This window comes from Salmo salar, chromosome 09, assembly GCF_965601325.2.
Source record: "Salmo salar chromosome 09, fSalSal1, whole genome shotgun sequence".
Lineage (NCBI taxonomy): Eukaryota > Metazoa > Chordata > Actinopteri > Salmoniformes > Salmonidae > Salmo > Salmo salar.
This window is the reverse complement of record NC_138299.1, coordinates 34,387,330-34,407,274: the sequence shown is the minus strand read 5'-3', so window position 1 is coordinate 34,407,274 and position 19,945 is coordinate 34,387,330. Positions and strand designations below refer to the sequence as shown.

General features: G+C 42.9%; 1 protein-coding gene and 1 long non-coding RNA gene across 2 annotated transcripts in view; both read left to right on the top strand.

The window, feature by feature from the left end:
* The window catches only part of LOC106611237 (uncharacterized), a 53,041-nt gene extending 44,982 nt beyond the window's left edge, over positions 1-8,059 (top strand). Inside the window, exons 3-6 of the long non-coding RNA XR_001330081.3 lie at positions 1,758-1,830; positions 2,576-2,652; positions 5,976-6,115; positions 7,446-8,059. This is a non-coding gene — a long non-coding RNA (uncharacterized LOC106611237). The remainder of the gene's footprint in view (positions 1-1,757; positions 1,831-2,575; positions 2,653-5,975; positions 6,116-7,445) is intronic.
* Positions 8,060-10,102: 2,043 nt separating this feature from the next.
* Positions 10,103-17,999, top strand: LOC145858012 (mirror-image polydactyly gene 1 protein-like). Its single transcript, XM_082955739.1, has 3 exons — positions 10,103-10,228; positions 12,564-12,597; positions 14,472-17,999. The coding sequence occupies exons 1-3, from the start codon at positions 10,149-10,151 to the stop codon at positions 14,706-14,708; spliced, it is 351 nt and encodes a 116-aa protein (XP_082811865.1). The 5' UTR covers positions 10,103-10,148; the 3' UTR covers positions 14,709-17,999.
* Positions 18,000-19,945: the final 1,946 nt, after the last annotated feature.

Genomic DNA, 19,945 nt, shown 5'->3' with positions numbered 1-19,945 from the left:
AAAGCATATTTTTGGGGGGATAGATTATTGGATCATGTTCATTTTATTAGGCCTAAGTCGTTGATGATTAACTGTGTGGAAACCCACGTCAATCAATGTGTAAAATGTTTATTTTGTCGTCATGTGCCCTTTCTTGTTCCAATCCCATCTCAGTTACTTCCTCCCCCTAAATAAAAGTGATCAGAACATCAAAAGGTCAGGTTTATATGCTGTGTTTTTCTGCTTTTCCTTTATCAAAGCTACTTTCTCATGTTCACGTTAAAGGATTACCAATCTGGTGAGCCATATATACCACTGCTACCATACCTACCAGCTCAAAAGTCCCTCTCTTTCAATCAAATCCTCCCCCAAAACACTAGCTTTTGCCTAGAGTCTATCACTGGGATTAATGGAGCCCCGTGGTTTCTCCCACAAAAAGCCAGTTGTCCGTTCACGCCTCACTGTGTCAGAGCTGAATAGCCTGTGAACAGTGTGTGAGCAGTGTGTGCTGGCTTACAACTCAGGGATAACGTTCCACTGGCATCTGCCCTAGAGGGCACCCACCCGCCACGCACCCAACCTCCCATGTGCTTTCTTCTCCTTCTCACTCGCTCAATCTCTATTTCTCCCTCTTCTCTTGGACCGGTCTCTAGGTCTCCTTCACCCAAACTCTTGGTTGTATGTGGATCCACAAACTTCCTCCTAACCCAAAGCTTTTTTGTAACAGCTGAAATGTTACATACAATTGTTTATTTCTGTCCTTCAAAAAACATAGCCCTCTTCTAGAAGCATTGTTTGTGCCATCTGTATACCCAAAAACGAAAGAGGGAGAGACTTCTGCTTTCAATAGCCCTTTCTGGAGATTCTTAATTGATTATCTCGATTAGGCTAATTGTTAGTAAGACAGCCTCGTCTATATGGCTCAAACCATAGAAACCAGTGTTCCTCTGAAGTTACCCCACCTTCAGAATGCTAAACCAGCTCCCACACTGCATCTGGTAGTGTTCTGTTCAAGTCAAGCTTGCAGCAGTCAGTGTATTCTAATACTCCTTTGTCTTAGCCCCTTCACCACTAGATGGTAGCCCTCTCCTACAGTACACACACACACACACACACACACTCACACTGCCTTAGAGCAACAGGCTCTTTTCCGCTCCCTCCGCCTGACAGTGAATGTCAATGTTTCCCTTAATTGCTTCCAGTCACTGTATTTGTTGCTTGCTTATGAATTAACTTGCATTTATGGGAACCAATTTAGCAGCCATCATTTAATTACACCTTAGTAGAGGCTGAACTTTAATTGGTTGGGCTTCCTAACGAGTAAGGAGGATCTGATATGGGGCTTGAGCAGTATTAAACGCCTGTTTACTTTCCTGATAGCTAAAAGCATTAAATGATATCTGCGTGACAGGATTATGATTTGTTAATTGCCGGTAATCATTAGGCCCTGATCAACTGTTGGGTAGAGTAATGGTACACGGTGGAGTGATCAGGGGATAGGTGAGATGACATATGACTTAAATAAAGCACCATTTCCCTCTGCAAATTAAAGCTTCCGGTCTTGTTTTGCTATACTCAGGGAGGTTATTAAAGATGTGCTTTCTGCCTCTGAGGTTCCCCTGAGATCATATTGACAGGCTATAATTAATACTAACCTTTCCTCTAGGCTAACGTATTGGAGAGTGCCTTTTCTCACTGCTCCCACCTAAATGCATTTTTCCTTTGAAATGGTTAAATTAATGAAAAATTAATCATATATTTTTCTATATTATTTTCAGCTAATCCTAAAGTCAATGAGGACTGGGGAGTACTGCACCAAAGCTCAGAGACCACGCTGCTGCCACAACTTGGGTAAAGATGCCTTCGAATTATTGTAATCCGCTCATACGTGCTTACATTGTATGGCTTTTCACCCCCATGTGACAATTAAAAATGAGTTGTAATGTAATGGGACGTTTATCACTGTAATAATGACTTATTCTTTGAGTTGTGCATTGTAAATCCTAAGCGAATGATATCTACAATGGTTAAAAGTTGAATGCAGAAACTAAATTGGCTACGAATACAATTCCGTGGATTTTGTACACTATGTCAATGTGTATATTTTTTAATTGCAACAAAGGGCATTTTATTTAACATAGTTCTTTCATCCCTCATTCAGACTCAAATCTGTTTTTAATTGGCTAGAAATAGACCTACCATGTCCTATCAAATTAGGAAGGAAGTTCAGGATCCAGTTGCAGAGGGAGGTGTTTAGTCCCAGGGTCCTTAGCTTATTGATGAGCTTTGAGGGCACTATGGTGTTGAACGCTGAGCTGTAGTCAATTAATAACATTCTCACATAGGTGTTCCTTTTGTCCAGGTGGGAAACGTCAGTGTGGAGTGCGATTGAGCATCTGAGCTCAGGCCATACTCAACTATAGACTCACTACCAAACCCATCCATGCACTCTAATATAAATTGATTTTATCAGTAGATTCTAAATCATGTTGAATTCATTTGAGTTAATGTTGAATTTATGTGAAATCTTTCACGGAATTTTCAGTTGTCCAAATTGTCAATAAGTTCCTTTTGTTTTTATGTTACTTTATTTCAGTACTGACTCGGCAGCCATTTTGGGAACAACATCAAATCATTTTGTACCAGAGGTGCCAGACAAAGACTAGCCAAAAGGTATCTGACGTCTTGAATTTGATTATTCATCTTCCAGTCTTCCTGTCTGTCAAGACATACAATAATAAATATCCATTCAAAAAATGTATATCTTTCTTCAGTGCTCGAGTACTGAGCTGGCTGTACGTACAGTGTTGTAATAGCACATGATAGGCCTTTTTTGTCCACTGGCACTTCAGTATTTGGCAGCCTGTGTAAATGACTGCAGAAATCCAAGTGGCCGGGGTCACTCTGCCTGTTTACACGCTTACTTTAGTGTAAATGCTGTTCCATGCGATACATAAACATTTATCTACGTGTGTAAATCACCTCCAGCCATGGTGCCACTCTGCCATCTAATAACCGATACCTAGACCGTATGCAATCATATGGCACTGCCATTATTTAGATAAACTGGTTGGAATGACTGACAGATAAGCAGAGTATTTAGTCACCCTTCACCAAACACTGATATATAAATGTATTCAGCTCCTCTGCTCAAATATACATTTGGGCTGTAGCTAAAACACTTCAAACTCTGCCAGCTAAACGGCTACTAATGACGGTTGTTAGCAGATTACATTTGACGGCGAGCAGAGTTGTGTTTTGCTGTGATATCAGCAGCGAGCCGGGAGGAACTCCAAAAGGATAGCTTTTTGGAAGCAAGAGCCCTGCCCCTCATCATATGTCTTGACTTTTCCACTATATACCAGATAAAACACATCTACTCCTTGCCGTCCAGTCTTTTTGAGTTGATATTGCTCTGGCTTGAAAGGAGAATCTTCCTCAGGTTTTCCTATAGGAAACGGACCAGGACCATCCACTGTCAGATTAAAAAACACCGTCCCTCACCATTTCTTTACGTGGAACAATATTGTCATGGACGGTGTTGAGGATGCGCTTTGTTTTATTTCAATTCACACGCCACTAATGTTTGTCCGTTTTCTTTTCTTACCACATGTAATTTAATCAGTCAGTGAAATGTTACCTTAAACAGATGGTTATACTTGGTAGGGGCAGCTATCTTTGTGGGGGGGTGAAAATTCAAGAAGCAACCCAGGCTTAGGATCAATGTATCCCGAAAAGTCCCATATTTGCAGTGCGACAAAGGGGTTATATAACCTCATTGGTGTTATTATTCATGGTTGAATTTACTGTTTGCATTGGTGAGTCTTAAAGAGAATACTCATAATTGTCTGCAGCAATCCAGAGAGAAGGACCCTAGCAACAAAGCTACAATGAGGAGGCAGACCTCCCTGTTCCTGACTTCAAAACCTGACCTTTCACAAAATAATTGTCACTGCTAAGCTGTAGCTTCTTTTGGACATGGTGGTAGACTGGCGGGGCAATGCTGCGGCCCGGGATCCTTCATCACAACGCATGCTTTTAAAAAATAAAAACATTTGATGCAACGTTTGATGCTCTTTAACCAGTTTATTTTGAATTTGACGCCATTTGAATTGCATTGATGCTAAAGCGATCAATCTGTTTTATTCCTTAATGTATATTTCGTAATAGTAAAGAGGTAATTTGTCGTGCAACACTTGTAGCTTGTAAGGCAATCATACTTTAAAGAGGTTTCTTTGACATTATGTAAAGCTGACAGAATCACAAATTTACCTTTTGTGATATGACTTTTAAATAAAAGCATTTTAGCTTATTTTCCATCAGTCTTGGGAATTAGAATTTGACATGAAAGCATTGATTGTTACTTTACCATGCTGGTTACTGAACATTTACTTGTGATCACTAGCCTAAAGATCCTAGCAGACTGGCCCTAGTATTTGTCTGATGCCTACACTGTATGTTACTCTCTCTCTCTTTGTTCTTTCTCTCCCTCTTCCCTCTCTCCCCTTGCCTCTGTTTTCTTTCTCTGTTCTCTCTCTCGTCTCTCCCTCTCTCTCTGGCTCAGCTCTCATCAGAAACATTGACAGAGCACCATGTAGTTCTCTGCCAGCACCAGTCACTCAGCCTCTCTGCATTCCCTTGTGGAAGATAGCCAGCCCGTTTCCTCAAGAAGCCCCCTCACCCCTCCCCAAAAGAACAGAAAATAGCTATTCCACCAGCTCATAATTCACTGGGCCTTTAAGTGGAACAATATTGTCATGGACGGTGTTGAGGATGCGCTTTGATGTTTTTCTATTCACACGCCGCTAATGTTTGTCTGTTTTTCTTTTCTTACCACATGTAATTTAAACATTTTATCATAATTTGCAGTGGACAATGTGTTACCATTTTCTCACAACTTGCGAAAGCTATTGAACCAGAAGTGGCCCAACATTACTTGTATTTTCAGCATTTGTACCCTATTAGCTTCATGGTTCTGTCATCTCGTTAACTTTAGTCCTCCAGTATTTAAGACCCATAGTGGAACAGTCGGACATCCACATCTCCATCACCTCAGACTCACCACAGGAGATCTCCTTCACCCCAGGCCCACCACAGGAGATCTCCTTCACCCCAGGCCCACCACAGGAGATCTCCCTTCACCCCAGACTCACCACTGGAGATCTCCTTCACCCCAGGCCCACCACAGGAGATCTCCTTCACCCCAGACTCACCACTGGAGATCTCCTTCACCCCAGGCCCACCACAGGAGATCTCCTTCACCCCAGGCCCACCACAGGAGATCTCCTTCACCCCAGGCCCACCACAGGAGATCTCCTTCACCCCAGACTCACCACAGGAGATCTCCTTCACCCCAGACTCACCACAGGAGATCTCCTTCACCCCAGGCCCACCACAGGAGATCTCCTTCACCCCAGGCCCACCACAGGAGATCTCCTTCACCCCAGGCCCACCACTGGAGATCTCCTTCACCCCAGGCCCACCACAGGAGATCTCCTTCACCCCAGGCCCACCACAGGAGATCTCCTTCACCCCAGCCCCCGGAGCCCTCACCCCAGGCCCACCCGGAGATCTCCTTCACCCCAGGCCCACCACAGGAGATCTCCTTCACCCCAGGCCCACCACAGGAGATCTCCTTCACCCCAGGCCCACCACAGGAGATCTCCTTCACCCCAGGCCCACCACAGGAGATCTCCTCCTTCCTTTAATAAGAACTGAATCATACTCCTGGCAACAAGAAGTAATTTACATGGCAATACGCTTCCGTAATACCTTAATATTACCTTAAAGGTCAACTGCATGATTTGCCTAATATAACAAAGTAAATAAAGACACTGTAATATGCCTGAAAGAGGGGAAATTGCATCCCCTGTGTATTTGATAATTGAGTGTCTGTTTCGTAGGAGACAAGGCTAAAACTAATTTGTGTTGCTGTTCGCGCTCAAGTCTTAATACTGTTGTTTCTCTCTAATCACATGTTCTATCTCATAATGCAGTATGCAAGAGGACCACAGAAACACTTAAGTTAGCAGCAGTTCCTTTGACTCCAAAAAGCAAAGCCTCGTCCTGGACAGAGAGAAGAATATTACCTTCCTGCTGAAGGAGCTGGATTCACTCAGAGATCTCCAATAAGAAGGTAGGCAGAAATGTACAAGGATTTTTGCCCAGCTAGATACAGGTCCTAGCTAAATGCAAAACACTTTGCATAGTTTTTTCCCAGTTTTTACTTTGGGGAACAAATATCCTTTGTCTGATGTTCTGTATTTCCTCAGTATAAAGTGCACAAATTGATTTCACACAAGAAAATATCTTGCAGTATGAAAACCCTCAATTGCAAGACTATTAAGCTCTTTAGAAAGCTAAAGGAATTGGGAAAATGCTCCTTTCATAGCTCAGTCAGTTCTGACATCACATTAGCCTTGTATGTTCTCCTGGTTCCTGTATTAGGTAGGTACTCCCGCTCTCCTCTTCCTCCTCTTTAAATAGACAACACAATAATATGTCACAGCTTCCAACTACTGAGTGTCCACTCCTCTTGTCTGTCCACAAGATTTTTCCCAACACCACCACTGTTTCCATGTCCAAGGCACAGGCCTATGACTGGCTGGTTATTGCTGTCCTTTCTTGTGTTTGGTCTGGAGCATGCTGAGTGTCCCTCTGTGTACAGACTGTCTCCTCTGCAGCTGAGTGGCTGTTAGAGAGGCTGTAGCCACGGAGAGGCCCTCTGAAACAGCTATAATTGATGCCTCTGGTTTGCAAGTAGCTGTGACTTCTGACAGAAAGTCAGGAACATTTCCCAAGGGTCTGTTTTTGCTGGTAGAGCCGTGAGAGCCGACTCTGAGGACTGACTGAGGCATGTTTTCAAAGTGTGGGGGAGGAAACACCAACTCAGATTTAAATATTTTGCTCCATCACTATCACTAAACCTTGTAAAATATCACTCCCACAAGATTTATAGGAGTTCAATAGCATCTGGCATCTGAAATATTGGCATCTAAAACAATGTGATGTAGAGGCTCCATTGTATAATTTGTTTATGAAATGCCTGAGAGATCATATATACTATTTGTATTTATCACCGCCCAGGAAACTGCCCAAGAAACCACAACAGTTATTTAGTATGTCGTCAAGAATACAGGATGAAGTCGGGTGTCTAATCGGGTGTCTAATCGGGTGTCTAATCGGGTGTCTAATCGGATGTCTAATCGGGTGTTTTGCATGAGGTTTCTGCTACTGTCTGTGAGTGAGGATAGTTAGTGAATATGTCTGGACACGTACTGACAGGCTGCACGTTTCAGCATTGTTTGGGGTTAATTCCATTTTCAATTCATTAAACCAATTCATGAATGCAAAAATTGTAATTGATAGTGACAAGATATTTTTCAATTCATGAATGTGAATGAATGTGAATTATACTTAGCAAAGAAATGACCCTTGCCAACTTTGGTGTATGGCTTCTCCGGCAGCTCCAGGACAAGTTGGTCATGAGGGAGAAGGAGCGGGAGAGCAGGTTGGTGAACGCTGAACTGCTGGAGACTGAACTGGAGGCCCGGCCTGTGAGAAGGCCAGAGGTACGGTATGGAGGGGGGAGAGGCTAGGAGAGGGACAAACCCCAGGCCTGAGAGAAGGCTGAAGGTACAGAATAGGGGCGCGACAAACCCCAGGCCTGAGAGAAAGCTGGAGGTAGGAGGGGTCAGGGTGAAGAGGCAAATGGAGAGGAAAGACAAATGATGGGTCATTCAGTACAGACAATACAGTACAGACAGTGAGGATGAAAGAATCTCAAAGAAAGCCTATTATCTGACCATTGATTGTCATTTTAACCCTGATGAACTTGTTATTAAAAAAAACGAAGATATTGACTGTGGCAAGCAATTATCAATTTGTTTTACATGCAACTTGAGTATCAAAACGAATTAGATTACATTGTAATGAACGAATCATATTTGTTAATGTGATTTAACCGCTCCCAGCCTTCATAGAACAAATATTTGAATTTTGCTGAGCAAATAACTTTTTTTTGACAATTGTTTTTTGGGGGGGGGTGAGAGTCCTCTCCTCAACCCACCTAATAATTAAAGAAAATACCAGACGTCTATCGAGTGACAAGTCCAGCAGCCCCAACTGCATTTCATAAAATGAACTTGTGTGTTGTGTAGCCTATTTGTCATCCTCATTTCAATATGATTTGCATGGCTCAGGGAAGGGGATGTTTAATGAGCAAATTCCAGCTAAAATGCTATTGATTTTCTTACTGAACTTTGTAATGGCTTATGGCGAGGCTCACTGTTTATCATTGCGCCATCTCAGTGAGAGAAGAGAGGAATTAGCTGTTGATGGATCTCTGGGCTCCTTCGTAGTGGGATTAACAAAGGGATCTGAAGACAGTGGTAACCCCACAATCTGCTGGTTTTCAGGCAGGCAGCATACAGCGCAAGAATGTAGGATCCTGGGTCAGGTGTAAATTAAAGAAAATCTGTCCCTGCCAGTCTACAGAGACTGTGTCAATATGAAAAGTTGTATCTTCAACAGTGGGACAGACAGAATTACACAGTCATCATAAAAGCACTCATGGATGGCCAGTTTTTTGTTTTTTTTACTCGGTATGATGTAGGGCTGACCCAATTTAGTCAATTGGTCGATGTTTGGTCGATAGGCTGTTGGTCGATCGCTAATTCTTTTGTCGAACAGCTGCAACATTTTTTTTAAAATGTATGGCATTTAAATGTATGTCTTGATGAACGCCTGTCTCAGTGGAATAATTCATTGCAGAGGCCACGAGGGTGGCACACCAGTATTACCAGTAGTACATTTACCTTCATTCCCATCATTTCTAATCTACAATGTTTGTTTGGTTACTGTAATTTCTGTTAATGCATTCAATATATTTTTATTCCAGTCTTCTACAGTTCTCATTGTGAGAGTGGACACTTTGCTTGCTGAGAGCACAACCTAGGCTACACTTCTGACAAACTAGTTTGGGATTTAATTAAATTAACAAGTTGTCAATTTAGTTATTGTCTTTTGTTTGGAGTGCTCCTATCAATGTTGAGTTAGGACGCGCACCTGATGACGCATAGAAGTAGGCCCAGGCTACCTGGCCTGCGCGCAAATGTAGGCCTATAAATGTGCCCATTTGGGGATCTGATAGTATTTCTGATTGTCTTAACTCACTACCACTAATGAGCAGTGGAGCTTCTCAAAGTCATTTTTCTTCACCTCAAACAGCAAGTAAACAAAGTCTGTTTTTACATCCATTGAGAATGACATAAGTTCCTCAATGTAGCCTATTTGATCAATCTTTCCAGCTCTCTCGATTTCTACCTGCAGGCTGCAATGTTTGTATTTGTTGGCTTTATGTAGGCTATTTTTACATAGTTGGCAATGGAAATATAAATTACTTTTACATTTGTATAATTTAGGTATCATTTTTATTAATCACGTGACAATGATTTTGAGATAAGAAGACTTTATTATTAAAAAAATGAAACGAAAAATTGCGACCAGTCAGTTAGTCGAAGGAACAGACGACTCTTGGTCGAGCAATATTTTTTTGTTGTTGTCGGGGACAGCCCTAGTATGATGTAATCAATACTCATACTCATTTTGGCAACACATTAGACAAGTCATTTCACAGCTCACTCTCAATAAAACCTGTCCAGTTTTCAAACATTACAAGAACACAATGTGTTGTGGCTTGAAAAGGTTTCTTCAACCTTGTATTGAGTTAGGGTTAAGGACCGGCCAATCTCTTAACCATTCTAAGATGATAAGTACTTGGTAATGTGACAAAATGTAAACTGTTTCTTTATTGCTTGGGGCACCTATATGTCTAGAATGTGTGGAGACCACCACTTCACTTCCCCACCAAATGAGTTTGACTGGAGTTAATACCAGTGCCAATGTGTATCAGTGGCAATAACCTCCTTCCACAGGGAGCTTAGCATTGTTATTGAGCAGAAACTAATAACAATGCTTCCTCTTTCTATCTGTCTCGCTTTCTCTTTCCCTCCCTCTCTTTCTCTCTCTTTCTTTCTTACAATTTTTTCTGTCTTTCTATTACTATTTCTCTCTTTTTCTCCCCCCCCCCCCCCCATCTCCTCTCTCTTCATCCCTCAGCCCTAGTGGAGGAGATCTACCAGTCTCAGAGGGATAGGGACCAGGCGGCGATGGCCTGGCTGTGTCTGTCAAATGAAGAGAGGGACGAGGCCCTGCTCCGGGCCAAGCGGCTGCAGCAAGCGGCAGCTGAGTACGTACTAAATCACCCCAACACACCACAACATAGCATACCCCAACAGACCACAGAACAGAGTTGGGGTCGATTCCGTGTCAATTCAGGAATTAAACATAAATTACATTTTCATGTTTCTTCTTTCCTCAACCCTGGCACAGAAACCCATTCTGCTTAACTAACTCGCCATTCTCTCTCCCTCTTCTCTGACTGACTGCATTTCAATTCAGTCAATTTAGAATGTCATTTACATTACATTTCAATTCCAAATTGCAATTGCTTTTCAATAAGGAAAATTGGCATTGATTTCCTGAAATGAATTCTTTGAAATGGCATGGTTGACCCCAACCCTGCCACACAGGGCCACTCTGATTAGCTAACAGACCTCTCTCCCTCTGCTCTCACGGTCACTCACAACATCAGCAGTATGTAGAGAAGTTGGGAAATAGATTGTAGAAGTGAGTAGCATTCAATAAGCATTTTCAATGAGATGCTAGTGAAAAGCATTCCATTCTCTCTCTCTCTGCTAAACTGTTATTTCCTCACTCTTTCCCCTTTTTCTTCTTCCCTTTCTATGGAAATGGGGAAGGGGAATTTTCTGACATCTATAATGGTCTAGTTTGTTTACTTGCCATTGCTTAGGCAACTCTGCTTTGTTCTTCAGGCTGGTCGACAAGGTGAATGAATGGAATGGAATGGGGGTGGTTGTAAAACGGGCGGAGGGGGAGACCAAAAAATCCAATATCCAATGGTTTGGAAATATATTGGAGAGTCCCCTCGCCCTGCGTGCGAGGTTGTCAGTCAAGAGTTGCACTGTATAGGAAATCAATCAAGTCCTTCAGACCAGCAGATATTTACCTGCCTGTCTGAAGAGGGCTAATTAATGTGATTTTTGTTTTGTTTAGGTGGTTGTTGGACGGGATTGGTTGGGTGGTGGAGTCAGTTCTTGACTACCAGAACCTTTCAAATGAAAACTGCATTGTCCACTAGGATGGAGGCAGGCAGGCAATATTTGCTGGTGAAGTTTAGAAGTAATTACGTTTCTACTTAAGGGAATATATAACTTTCTGTCGGAAGCAAATCTATACTTCAATAAGCCTTGGTATGTTGGTTGGTGTGAACTCCACTTGAAAAATAAATCCTGTTGTTTTTTGTTTCCAATGCATTCTTTACTATAAAACATTTTGTCAAACAAATGTTTTTCTGTTATTATATTTATTTGATATTACCTTTTATTCTAATTATTTAAATTGTTTAAATTGACTGGATTTATTGGTTGGCATGAAGAGCATTCAGTTAGCCTTGTTTTATGCCAAATAGCCTGGCAATCTAATTAGAAAAACATCCCTTCTCATCTCTTTATGCTTTTCAAGGCGCCGCCCAGCTTTCCTCTTAGTAAGGAAAGGGTAATTGATAGCCAAGCACAATCCCATTATCTGAGCTGGAATATGGAAAGGCATGTTCTGAACCTTTATTTTCCCAGGCAGGCAGGTCAGTGGCAGGCCCACTATGATTGAGTATGTACCTTTATAATGGGAGGTGATCCCTGTAATGCCTTTGTCAATGAGCTGAGGAGTTGTTGTGTTTTCCCTGAGAGGAGAAGACTGACTGACTGGCTGGCTGCTGGGGAAATCACAAGATGTGCATACCAAATGCCACCCTAACCCTATATTAGTAAAAGTAGGACACTATATAGGGAATAGGATTACTTTTGGGACCCATCCATTGGCACTTTAAGGAGAATGACAGGGGTTGAGAGACACATAGGCAGGGAGAGCGCCAACATGTGTTATTTTAGTACCTAACTGAAGATTCCACTTCACCTAGATTTAACAAGCGATATCAGTTCATTGTGGGAGGGAGAGCGAGAGAGACTAGCTTGATATCCATGAATCTCGTCACACACTTCTGTAATTCCAGTAGTCTTTTCTCTGTGAAGGTGCTCAGTCCTGCTGCACACCTACAAATGATTCAACCCCTCACCTCAGCACATATGGACAATTGATCCCAGTAGTTATATATAGCAGTAAACATTAATAACTTAACAGTCCTCCTCCCTCCGTGGCAAATATACTGGGTATTATCGGGGGAATAATGGTTGGGGTCTGGTGGCACTTTTAATATGTCGAGGGTGTCTTCTGTTCTTGATCATCGACTCTGAAAACCCCCAGAACAGAACTCAATTATTGGATGTGAGGAAGATTTGGGAAGTGATCTCATTTTGCTGTTCTAAGGAAAGGAAACTGATGGAGCTAACCGGCATGTCTTTTTTTCTCTCTCAATTCCCTATTTCTCTCTCCTCCTCCTCTCTCTCTCTGTCCTCTCTCCGTCTCTCTCTTTCCCCTCTTCTTAGGCTGGAGAATATTAACCCTGAAGGAAGTGATATGGTAAGCCCCCCCCCCCTAGGAGCTCATGTGGGCTCACATTTCTCTCACCAGAATTTCCTCAATTAAAAGGTATCAGGAAACAAAAGAACAAAGGACAGCTAAGCATATTTCAACACTATGATTATTTTAAGGAGGTTGATATTATCTCCTTAAAAAACGATTAAAAGAAAGATATTGCTATTACTAATATTCAGATCTATCCAATACACGTGCACCACTTATGAGAATGCGAGAACTGATATATTTGGTACACATCAGCTGCAGCATCTGCATTTTGCTTTGTTTTGTGTTTTTCATATTCATACAGTACCAGTCAAACATTTGGACACACCTACTCATTCAAGGGTTTTTCTTTATTTTTACAATGTTCTACATTGTAGAATAATAGTGAAGACATCAAAACTATGAAATAACACATATGGAATCATGTAGTAACCAAAAAAGTGTTGAACAAATTGAGATTCTTCAAAGTAGCCACCCTTTGCCTTGATGACAGCTTTGCACACTCTTGGCATTCTCTCAACCAGCTTCATGAGAGGAATTTTTCCAACAGTCTTAAAGAAGTTCCCACATATGCTGAGCACTTGTTGGCTGCTTTTCCTTCACTCTGCAGTCCAACTCATCCCAAACCATCTCAATTGGGTTGAGGTTGAGTGATTGTGGAGGCCAGGTCATCTGATGCAGCACTCCATCACTCTTCTTCTTGGTCAAATAGCCCTTACACAGCCTGGAGGTGTGTTTTAGGTCATTGTCCTGTTGAAAAACAAATGATAGTCCCACTAAGCGCAAACCAGATGGGATGGCGTATCGCTGCAGAATGCTGTGGTAGCCATGCTGGTTAAGTGTGCCTTGAATTCTAAATAAATCACAGACAGTGTCACCAGCAAAGCACCATCACACCTCCTCCTCCATGCTTCACGGTGGGAACCACACATGCAGAGATCATCCGTTCACCTACTCTGCGTCTCTCAAAGACACAGCAGTTGGAACCAAAAATCTCAAATTTGGACTCATCAGACCAAAGGACAGATTTCCACAGGTCTAATGTCCATTGCTCGTGTTGATTGGCCCAAGCAAGTCTCTTCTTCTTATTGGTGTCCTTTTAGTATTGGTTTCTTTGCAGCAATTCGACCATGAAGGCCTGATTCACACAGTCTCCTCTGAACAGTTGAGATGTCTGTTACTTGAACTCTGTGAAGCATTTATTTGGGCTGCAATCTGAGGTGCAGTTAACTCCAAATGATCCTCTGCAGCAGAGGTAACTCTTTCCTGTGGCGGTCCTTATCAGAGCCAGTCTCATTGCGCTTGATGGTTTTTGCGACTGCAAAACATCTTGAAATGTTCCGTATTGACTGACCTTCGTGTCTTAAAGTAATGATGGACTGTCATTTCTCTTTGCTTATTTGAGCTGTTTTTGCCATAATATGGACTTGATCTTTTACCAAATAGGGCTATCTTCTGTATACCACCCCTACCTTGTCACAACACAACTGATTGGCTCAAATGCATTAAGAAAGAAAGAAATTCCACAAATTCACTTTTAACAATGCACACCTGTTAATTGAAATTGCATTCCAGGTGACTACCTCATTAAGCTAGTTGAGAAAATGCCAAGAGTGTGTAAAGCTGTCATCAAGGCAAAGGGTGGCTACTATGAAGAATCTCAAATATAAAAAAAAAATAAAAAAGTTAAACAAAATGGTTACTACATGATTCCATATGTGTTATTTCATAGTGTTGATGTCTTCTCTATTATTCTACAATGTAGAAAATAATAAAAATAAAGAAAAACCCTTGACTAAGTAGGTGTGTCCAAACTTTTGGCTGGTACTGTATCAGTTGTTTTTTAATTAGGAATTGTGTGTGTATGTTAGGACCTTGAGGAGCTGCTGACCAGTGTGACCAGTGCAAATTCAACGCTGGGTATTGAGCGGAGCGCGGCGGTGATCGTGGACCGGCTGCAGAAGGCCCAGGAGAGAAGGAGGAAGATAACAGCAAAGGAGATAAGCGTTGTTATAGAGGAAAGAGACAGAGCACTGGCCAGGGTGGGTCTGACCAACACACACAGCTGTTATAGAGGAGAGAGACAGCACTGGCCAGGGTGGGTCTGACCAACACACAGCTGTTATAGAGGAGAGAGACTGAGCACTGGCCAGGGTGGGTCTGACCAACACACAGCTGTTATAGAGGAGAGAGACTGAGCACTGGCCAGGGTGGGTCTGACCAACACACAGCTGTTATAGAGGAGAGAGACTGAGCCCTGGCCAGGGTGGGTCTGACCAACACACAGCTGTTATAGAGGAGAGAGACTGAGCACTGGCCAGGGTGGGTCTGACCAACACACAGCTGTTATAGAGGAGAGAGACTGAGCACTGGCCAGGGTGGGTCTGACCAACACAACACACAGCTGTTATAGAGGAGAGAGACTGAGCACTGGCCAGGGTGGGTCTGACCAACACACAGCTGTTATAGAGGAGAGAGACTGAGCACTGGCCAGGGTGGGTCTGACCAACACACAGCTGTTATAGAGAGAGACTGAGCACTGGCCAGAAATGACCTTGTCCAAAATCAACAACATTGTCTCTCCTCTGAATACTGAAAAAAATGGATATCTCCAACAATTGACATCTCTCCTATTTTCTCGACTTTAAGATGTCATCAAATTTGATTTGTCACATACACATGGTTAGCAGATGTTAATGCGATTGTAGCGAAATGCTTGTGCTTCTAGTTCCGACAGTTCAGTAATATCTAACATGTAATCTAACAATTCCCCCACAACTACCAAATACACATAAATCTGAAGGGGTGTATGAGAATATGTACATGGAAGTATATGAATGAGCGATGACTGAGCGGCATAGGCAAGATGCAATAGATGGTATAAGGTACAGTATATACAGTTGAAGTCGGAAGTTTACATACACTTAGGTTGCAGTCATCAAAACTAGTTTTTCAACCACTCCACAAATTTCTTGTTAACAAACTATAAATGTGTCAAGTCGGTTAGGACATCTACTTTGTGCATGACACAAGTACATTTTCCAACAATTGTTTACAGACAGATTATTTCACTTATAATTCACTGTATCACAATTCCAGTGGGTCAGAAGTTTACATACACTAAGTTGACTGTGCCTTTAAACAGCTTAGGAAATTCCAGAAAATTATGTCATGGCTTTAAAAGCTTCTGATAGGCTAATTGACATCATTTGAGTCAATTGGAGGTGTACCTGTGGGTGTAGTTCAAGGCCTACCTTCAAACTCAGTGCCTCTTTCCTTGACATCATGGGAAAATCCAAAGCAATCAGCCAAGACTTCAGAAAAACAATTGTTGACCTCCACAAGTCTGGTTCATCCTTGGGAGCAATTTCTAAATGCCTGAAGGTATCAGGTTCATCTGTACAAACAATAGTACGCAAGTATAAACACCATGGGACCACGCAGCCGTCATACCGCTCAGGAAGGAGATGCGTTCTTTCTCCTAGAGATGAACGTACTTTGGTGCGAAAACTGCAAATCAATCCCAGAACAACAGCAAAGGACCTTGTGAAGATGATGGAGGAAACCGGTACAAAAAAGTATCTATATCCACAGTAAAATTTTGTCCTATATCGACATAACCTGAAAGGCCGCTCAGTAAGGAAGAAGCCACTGCTCCAAAACCGCCATTAAAAAGCCAGACTACGGTTTGAAACTGCCCATGGGGACAAAGATCGTACTTTTTGGAGAAATGTCCTCTGGTCTGATGAAACAAAAATAGAACTGTTTGGCCATAATGACCATCGTTATGTTTGGAGGAAAAAGGGTTAGGCTTGCAAGCCGAAGAACACCATCCCAACCGTGATGCACGGGGGTGGCAGCATCACGTTGTGGGGGTGCTTTGCTGCAGAAGGGACTGGTGCACTTCACAAAATAGATGTAATCATGAGGGAGGAAAATTACGTGGATATATTCAAGCAACATCAAGACATCAGTCAGGAGGTTAAAGCTTGGTCGCAAATGGGTCTTCCAAATGGACAATGACCCCAAGCATACGTCCAAAGTTTTGGCAAAATGGCTTAAGGACAACAAAGTCAAGGTATTTGAGTGGCCATCACAAAGCCCTGACCTCAATTCTATAGAAAATTTGTGGGCAGAACTGAAAAAGTGTGTGCGAGCAAGGAGGACTACAAACCTGACTCATTTACATCAGCTCTGTCAGGAGGAATGGGCCAAAATTCACCCAACTTATTGTGGGAAGCTTGTGGAAGGCTACCTGAAACGTTTGACCCAAGTTAAACAATTTAAAGGCAATGCTACCAAATACTAATTGAGTGTATGTAAACTTCTGACCCACTGGGAATGTGATGAAAGAAAAAAAAGCTGAAATAAATAATTCTCTCTACTATTATTCCGACATTTCACATTCTTAAAATAAAGTGGTGATCCTAACTGACCTAAAACAGAGATTTTTTACTAGGATTAAATCTCAGGAATTGTGAAAAACTGAGTTTAATTGTATTTGGCTAAGGTCTATGTAAACTTCCGACTTCAGCTGTTATGAGATGAGTAATGTAAGATATGTAAGCATTACTAAAGTGGCATTATTTAGTGGCATTGTATAACGTGACTAGTGATCAAATAATTAAAGTGGCCAGTGATTGGGTCTCAATGTAGGCAGCAGCCTCTCTGAGTTAGTGATGGCTATTTAACAGTCTGATGGCCTTGAGATAGAAGCTGTTTTTCAGTCTCTCGGTCCCAGCTTTTTGCACCTGTAGCGGTGTGAACAGGCACCTGTAGGGGTGTGAACAGGCAGTGGCTCGGGTGGTTGATGTCCTAGATGCTGTTTTTGGCCTTCCTGTGACATCAGGTGCTGTAGGTGTCCTGGAGGGCAGGTAGTTCTCCCCCGGTGATGCAGACCGCACCACCCTCTGAAGAGCCTTGCGGTTGAGGGCGGTACAGTTGCCGTGATACAGCCTGAAAAGATGCTCTCGATTGTGCATCTGTAAAAGTTTTTCAGGGTTTTGGATGACAAGCCAAATTTCTTCATTCTCCTGAGGTTGAAGAGCTGCTTTTTACGCCTTCTTCACCACACAATCTGTGTGGGTGGACCATTTCAGTTTGTCTGTGATGTGTACGCCGAGGAACTTTTATAACTTTCCACACAGAAGTGAGTGCTACGGGGCGATAGTCATTTAGTTCAGTTATCTTTGTCTTCTTGGGTACAGGAACAATGGTAGCCATTTTGAAGCATGTGGGGACAGCAGACTGGGATAGGGAGCGATTGAATATGTCTGTAAACACACCAACCAGCTGGTCTGCGCATGTTCTGAGGACGCGGCTAAGGATGCCGTCTGGGCCAGCAGCCTTGCGAAGGTTAACACGTTTAAATGTTTTACTCACATCAGCCATTGGGGGGGGGGGGGGGGGGGGTTTGTCTTGTCTGGAAGCGTGACGTCAGTGTCCATGACGTGGCTGGTTTTCTTTTTGTACTCCATGATTTCCTGTAGACCCTGCAACATGCGTCTCGTGTCTGAGTCATTGAATTGCGACTCCACCTTGTCCCTGTACCGGCATTTCACTTGTTTGATTGCCTTGTGGAGGGAATAACTACACTGTTTATATTCAGTCATATTCCCAGACCTCTTTCCATGGTTAAATACGGTGGTGTTTTGCGCAAATTCCGCCATTTATTCACGGTTTCTGGTTAGGGTAGGTTTTAATAGTCTCAGTGGGTACAACATCTCCAATGCACTTCTTAATAAACGCACTCACAGAGTCAGCGTATAGGTCGATGTTGTTCTCTGAGGCTGACTGGAACACATTTCAGTCTAGGTGATCCAAACAATCCTGAAGCGTGGTTTCCAATTGGTTGGACCAGCGTTCAATGGTTCTCGTCCCTGGTACATTCTGTTTGAGTTTCTGCCTATAAGACAGTAGGAGCAAGCCGAAGGGAGTGCGGGGGAGGGCTTTGTATGCATTGCGGAAATTAGAGTAGCAGTGGTCAAGGGTATTGCACACGCGTGTAGCGCTATCAATATGCTGGTAGAATTTAGCCTTCTCAAATTTGCTTTGTTAAAATCCCCAGGTACAATAAATGTAGGCTCAGGATATATGGTTTCCAGTTTGCCCTTTGAACGAACGTCTGTTTAGTCACACAAACACACACCGTGAATTTGTCTGAAGCTATCTGTTTGATTTAGTAAACCAACAAACTACTTGATTTGCATTTGAGCTTATGGTAGCATAACCTCAAATATTTGATACATAAATCTTACATAAATATGTTCAACGATTTAAAAATAAACAAGCAGTTGGAAAAATGTTGGCATCCAGATATTATACATCAACATTAAAAAGTGGGCCCAGTATTTGCTTGGAAATGTGGGTTTTGATATAGACTTGAAGCTCTCATGTAGCGATTGTTAGTGTCCGGTTTTACAACAGGGTTTGTTTGAGGAGAGTTATGCAGACAGGCCACCATCGTGTGCCGATGTGCAAAACAGATCCATGTATTAGAATATGTTCATAGGAGAGAGCGTCACAGCCCCACAGTATTAGTGTTGACCAATGATCACTTGTGTTGCGAAAACATATTACTATTGATGTTCCCGAACAGATATCACTTGGTTTCCCAAATGAAGCACTGGGTAGCTGCATGAACAGGGTTGGAGAGCCCATGGCATACAGAGCACTGGGTAGCTGCATGAACAGGGTTGGAGAGCCCATGGCATACAGAGCACTGGTTAGCTGCATGAACAGGGTTGGAGAGCCCATGGCATACAGAGCACTGGTTAGCTGCATGAACAGGGTTGGAGAGCCCATGGCATACAGAGCACTGGTTAGCTGCATGAACAGGGTTGGAGAGCCCATGGCATACAGAGCACTGGGTAGCTGCAGGAACAGGGTTGGAGAGCCCATGGCATACAAAGCACTGGTTAGCTGCAGGAACAGAGTTGGAGAACCCATGGCATACAGAGCACTGGTTAGCTACATGAACAGGGTTGGAGAGCCCATGGCATACAGAGCACTGGTTAGCTGCAGGAACAGGGTTGGAGAGCCCATGGCATACAGAGCACTGGGTAGCTGCAGGAACAGGGTTGGAGAGCCCTTGGCATACAGAGCAGTGGGTAGCTCAAGGAACAGGGTTGGAGAGCCCATGGCATACAGAGCACTGGGTAGCTGCAGGAACAGGGTTGGAGAGCCCATGGCATACAGAGCACTGGGTAGCTGCAGGAACAGGGTTGGAGAGCCCATGGCATACAGAGCACTGGTTAGCTGCAGGAACAGGGTTGGAGAGCCCATGGCATACAGAGCACTGGGTAGCTGCATGAACAGGGTTGGAGAGCCCATGGCATACAGAGCA